Source organism: Morus notabilis, unplaced genomic scaffold (genome assembly GCF_000414095.1).
Source record: "Morus notabilis unplaced genomic scaffold, ASM41409v2 Scaffold759, whole genome shotgun sequence".
Classification (NCBI taxonomy): Eukaryota; Viridiplantae; Streptophyta; class Magnoliopsida; order Rosales; family Moraceae; genus Morus; species Morus notabilis.
Genome location: NW_010366029.1, coordinates 56253 through 62113, shown reverse-complemented (window position 1 = coordinate 62113; position 5861 = coordinate 56253). Strand labels below are relative to the sequence as shown.

Below are 5861 nucleotides of genomic sequence, written 5' to 3'. Positions count from 1 at the left end.
ATACTTTCTTAAGCTTTTTATTTTGGCCTATTTCCTACTATTTCCCGTCTTCTAATTATGCTAAAAAAAGGTCAAGTCACAAGTGTCATCCTAGCACTACACAACATCTCTACAACCACCACTGTGATTTACAGAATCTATATACAATGCATCCTTCCTACATTTTGACCAAAAATACAACGACTTGAGAGAGAGAGATGTAAAACGACGGCCAAACAGCAACCTCGTAAAAAAACAAAAAACAAAACAATACAAAATAAAACTCCATTAACCTTTCACTATTCTAATGGAATCGGGAAAACGTTTTTAGACCAAGAAGCATCCTTTGTTTTGCTGTCAAAAACAGAACTAAGTATACATATTAAAGCAATGTTGACGAAGACTATGCCTTCTAGTTTTTATTTAACTTTGTTTTCAAATGGAATGGTAATTTTTAATTTGTTTTATAGTGGAATTCATTTGATTTGTTATACCATGTTTATTTTAATAACTTATTTTAGAACAGATTTAGAGAAAATTGTTGAATTACTCAGTGGGCGTGAGTTTAGAATTCTAAAAGATTGTTTGGTTGGGGAATTCTTACCTCAATTTAAATCATGATTCGTAGTTCACTACAGTGTTTTTTCTCATACAAAATACACATAAATCGAAAATAATTCTAATCTCATAATTTTAATCCATGAACTAAACGTCTCCTAAATTTTTATCCCTCACTTTTAATTAATACCCTTTTGATGAATATAATTGTTTAACCAAACAAGATATGGAAAAAAGATAAATACCCCTTTTTAAATTTATGAGTCAATTTTTAAATCTTACTCTTAATAAATATTCTTTCTAATCAATTAACTATATTAATTAAAAAAGTATTAATTAAGAATTAAGAATTAAGTTCAACCATTTTCTCAAAATAAAAAAAATAACCAAACGTCATAGCGCACATATTACCTTCAACGAGACCAAATTTAGAGGCCCAAATCGCAGAAAATATTATGTAAAAAAATAAAAAATAAAAACCAATATTTTAGTTTGACTAGGGTTGACTTTTAGCAAACAGATACTTTTTGAGTTCGCAGAAACCAATCCGCAACCATACCAACGTTTACAGTAAACGGCTCTGACATGATCTGGAGATGAATTAAATCAAAAGCCAAGCCCAACCCAGGAGCAAGTACAAGTTCTAACAATAATTCTTATAAAGAAAGAAGAAAAGGAACATTAAGAATCCATAAAATTGTGCAGAAAAACTACAGTAGACAAGTATCTTATAATAACATCTAACAAAGCGCCGAAGGCCTACATAGGTTGAGACGTTAAAAATCGAAACTCTAGTCATAAAGAGGAGATTACAACACAATCAACTCTCTGTCACCGAGAAAAAACGGCAATGCCTTTCTCTCACGAGCAATGTTAAGATCATTCCTCTGCTTGCGGAGAGCTGCAATGGTATAATAAGATACAAAAGGCATGTATTTTAGACCGAACCATAAATAGCAAATGCTATAAAAGAAAGATTGACAAAACCACAAAGATAATGATAATAATGCTAGTTCAATTACAATGACAATACAAACCTTTGGTACCTCTCATTCATGGGGCTCTCAGGCCCGCCGTAATTGGGACTGTCCCTGGGATCGGGTACGGAATTGGGGCTTGGTTCACGGCCATTATCAATTTCAGCCCTCTCTCTTTCTAGAGGACTATGACTGGGGCCACGACCATTTTCAGGACTAGCCCTTCTTCTCCTATAGGGACTAGCACTAGGATCACGACCATCATCAGGGCTACCCCTCTCCCTTCCATATGGACTACGACTACGGTCACGCCCACGGTCAGCACTCACCTTCTCTCTTCTGTATGGACTATGACTAGGACCATGGCCACGGTCAGCACTCACCTTTTCCCTTCGGTTTGGACTGCGGCTGGAGCCACGGCCATGGTCGGCGCCAGCCCTCTCTCGCCTATAAGGACTTGGGCTGCGGCCACGGCCATAATCAGGGCTAGCCCTCTCTTTCTTATAGGGGCTTGGGCTACGACCACGGCCATAATCAGGACTACCTCTCTCCCTCCGATATGCACCAGGGCTGGAGCCTCGGCCATAATCAGGGCTACCTCTCTCTCTTCGATACGGACTCGGGGAACGTCTTCTGTCACGACCTCTCTCTAGTGACCTATCACGACTTCTATCGGGGCTATATCCGTCTTTCCTTTCATCATCATCCCGTACTGCATATTCCACTGAAATAACTCTATCCATCAACTTGCTGCACATCAATATCAAAAGCAAAACAACCAGAATGTTAATTGAACATTAAGAATTCTTTTATAACAGCTATCAGTCTAAAAGATGCTATTCCAGACAGGTGAATTTCGACAAACATACATCACAACTAGAAAAAATTTTCTCTCTAATTTGGGTTGGAGGAAATGTTTCTGCAGACTTAAAAAATGTGTGCGCGTGTGTGTGTGTGTGTGAGAGAGAGAGAGAGAGAGAGAGAAATTTAGAAATATCCACCTCATGTTTGTAGCCTCCAACGCTTTGGTAGCATCTTCCTGTGATTCGTACTGAACAAATGCAAAGTTCCTTCTAATTCTTACGCTCACTATCTTCCCATATTGATCAAAATGTCTCTCCAGATCTTTGGTCCTAGTGTGATATGGGTCAAAATTTATAACAAATAAGGTCTTTGACGGTCTATTATTAGCTGAAGATTTTTTAGACCCACCGGGCCTTCTAATGCCACGTTCTTGCTGAAATAGTAACAAAGACATTAAAGAGTTAAGTTTCTATTCAAAAAAACAGCCAAAGAAAAAGGAAAGGAAAGAAAAGCAAAGATTACCTTTGTCCATTCTACACGAAGTCTGCGTCCCTTTCGACCAAATTCTCTCCGATCAAGGGCCCGGATAGCATCCTCTGCATCTCTATCATCCTCCATGTAAATAAAGGCAAATCCTGTATATTAAGAAAGCAAAAGAGCCCAAGTTAACACAATTTTCATCTGTTCACGAGGGAAAAGAAAGGTAAGAATTCTCCCGTGAAAGATTCTTTTTACTAGAGACGACACTTCTTCCCTCAGCAACATGCAAACCGCCTAAGATCCTATCCTAGAAATAAAAAGTTTGGCAACCTCTAGGAAATCTTAAACCAAGTCACTAGTAAATTAATAACAGACCTTCTGTAGTAAATTAAGTGATGTCAAGGAACAACAATCCAAAAGTGGATGTCTCATTGTGGGTCAATGAAAAGAGTGGGCCTTCTCCATCTAATCTGCTGCCTCTGCTGTGAGGTTGGCAATGTTTCAAACTTGAAACATGTCTGAAACTGAAGGCTGGGCAAAATTCATGAGGAATGAAAGTCAATGGTGTCTGTGGAAAATGTGGGATGATAGTGCCATCGCATTTCGCGTATCAGAGTGACTCTTCTTGAAAACAAAAAGAGGAAGCTCGTCACAAGCAAGAAACGGAATTCTGAATAGCCCATCCATTAGCCCGGAAGAATATGGATATCCAATGATAATCCTGCGTCAAAGAAAATGTTGAGTATGGGGGGTTTATGCTTCAAAAAAACATTTTTTTTTTTATATATCTCCTGACCCCCCGGCAAAACTCAACAAGAATATGGCTATATCTCCGACATGTATTCTGGATGATTTCAGGTGCAAGTACAATCACTGGTGTAGAGGAAGCTGCCTCATTTACAGATGTGGATTAGCCCCAGCTGAGTCTCCTTGCTGTCGTAGGATGCAGTCGCTGCTCCTCGTGAAGTGGTTACTATATTATTTACTTTTATGTATTTTTTGCTCACGAAATTAATATCCCTAACATAGTCCTGCTCCTCGTGAAGTGGTTACTATATTATTTACTTTTATGTATTTTTTGCTCACGAATTTAATATCCCTAACATAGTCATTTTTGTATATTACATCACTGCTTCCTATATGCACATATATAGCGAATATTAACTTAAATCACCATTTTACGTATAGGAAGAGTACCCTGAACGGAGAAATAATAAATCTACAATCATATACAATATAATAAGATACCCGTCCCTCAAAATCCTACATCTGCTTCTAATAGCACCATTTTAAACCCCAAACTTCCACAATCTACATTACCTTCACCCACACTAGGCAACAAGCAAGGCTGTAAAGGCCAGATTGAAGTGGCATGCAGCCGCAACAGTTTTATTCATCTAAGCTTCAAAATTTATATTGCACTTTGCATTGATTACCGAGCAGGTTCACTCTTTACATCAAAGCCATGGTTATAAACCAAAAACACACAAAAATTTCACGTCGATACAACTATAGTAACAATACCGATACGATCCAGTAAGACAACTCACCAGACTTCATATCCACTCTATCAACCTTCCCATATCTTCCAAAAAGACGTTCCAGGTCCGACTGCCGAGCATCATACTCAAAATTTCCACAGAAGATAGGCCTCATTTTTCCTGAACGAAGAGAATAACATGATATATTTCATTCAGAGAAAAAATACACATCTAATATTTGAACCCATTTCCAATGAGAAGAGGGAAAAACAAATCAGACCACTTAAACGTCAACTAAAGCAACATGCTATTAATCCCGATAAACTATTCGTATAACACCACCAGATTACTGTAAAAATGTACCAGCTTCTCAAACGAGATCTATATACACTGTATGATGACAAAAATTAATTTGAAACGAGAAGGGTATAAAAGAACACCATTGTTAAAGCATAAGGGAAAAACAAGTAATCCACATGACGACGCAGTGAAATCCATTCGAAGTATTAGGGAGAATTAACACTAAAGAAGAAGATGAGTTAAAATTTTCCAAATTCGCCGAAAAATCTGATGAAGTAAAACATGGAAAAAAGATCGAACCTTTCCATGAAAATAGACTAGAAATTCTAATTTAACAACAAAAAAACAGGCACTTACAAAATTCTGGATCGGAATGGAGACGAGAATATCAGATCTACAATAAAGCAAACATAATATCGACTTCAGATCCATATAAACTGATAAACGAGAAATGAAAAGCGAGCCAGATACCAAATTTTCTCGGGACCCAAACAGAAAATCAACAAATTTTTTTCAGAGATAAAAACGTAAAGTAGGTATAAAATCTGACAAATTGCAATCAAATAGGAAATATTGTTTTCTGTAGATTTACCTTCTCTCAATCGTAGCGATTCGAAAGCAACGAAACTTCAAAACCCTAAAATGCGAAAGAGGGTTTTCAGATATTTCTTTGGTTTGACCTAAAGCGGAGAGCCCGTGAGTACACTTGATAGGAAATCCAATGTTTTCAATGGCTGGAGAGCCCTCTTAGTTTTTGAATTTATAAAAGTTGCCCGAGTCTTCCGTAAAAAAATGGAAATTGGAGAAAGGTCCCCTTCTTTATGTATTAATATAAAATTGGCCCACCAAAGGCTGATATAAGTTAGTGAAGTACAGTGCACATTTTTACATCTTGTTGATATTTAATAACATCCCTGTGGATCATAATCGTCGGAATCCGTACCATAATTCAGTAGAATTTCCCTTTTTCAAAAAAAAAAAAAGTAAAATTTAATATTCGAATAAGTTCGGTGAAATTTTCAGTATTGAAATAATTGATATTGTCTCAGATTTTCCTATATTATTTCTTATTAAATAAAAAGAAGAAAACAATTAACAATACATATGAAAACAATTAACAATGCCTAGTCTTAAGTTATTTTATTTTATTTAATCTTATTTTTCTATTTATTTTAAATATATGTACCGTAAAAGTTTTTTATTTTTTATTTTTATTTTTTGCTAAACTTTTAAATGACATAAATTTCAGGAGTTGTGGGAGTACTAATTAGAGAAAGAGAAA

General features: G+C 36.3%; 1 protein-coding gene across 3 annotated transcripts; it reads right to left on the bottom strand.

Annotated features, from left to right (window-relative positions):
* Window positions 1-1010: 1010 nt before the first annotated feature.
* On the bottom strand, window positions 1011-5301 carry LOC21398816 (serine/arginine-rich splicing factor RS40). 3 transcript variants are annotated; one of them, XM_024172874.1, is made up of 7 exons: window positions 5172-5301; window positions 4937-4973; window positions 4349-4459; window positions 2841-2953; window positions 2516-2751; window positions 1575-2264; window positions 1011-1438 (listed from the first exon to the last, which is right to left on the bottom strand). In XM_024172874.1, the coding sequence occupies exons 3-7, from the start codon at window positions 4452-4454 to the stop codon at window positions 1417-1419; spliced, it is 1167 nt and encodes a 388-aa protein (XP_024028642.1). In that variant the 5' UTR covers window positions 4455-4459; window positions 4937-4973; window positions 5172-5301; the 3' UTR covers window positions 1011-1416. The 3 variants fall into 3 exon arrangements, with proteins under 3 accessions (XP_024028642.1, XP_024028643.1, XP_024028644.1); XM_024172875.1 differs by having other exon boundaries at window positions 1584-2264; XM_024172876.1 differs by lacking the exons at window positions 4349-4459; window positions 4937-4973; window positions 5172-5301 and adding an exon at window positions 3174-3473.
* Window positions 5302-5861: the final 560 nt, after the last annotated feature.

Coding starts and splice junctions, on each gene's coding strand:
- LOC21398816 (XM_024172874.1), bottom strand. CDS start 4,454: ATGAGGCCTATCTTCTGTGGAAATTTTGAGTATGATGCTCGGCAGTCG. Junction 2,752..2,840: donor TTCGTGTAGAATGGACAAAG/GTAATCTTTGCT, acceptor TTACTATTTCAG/CAAGAACGTGGCATTAGAAG. Junction 1,439..1,574: donor ATGAATGAGAGGTACCAAAG/GTTTGTATTGTC, acceptor ATACCATTGCAG/CTCTCCGCAAGCAGAGGAAT.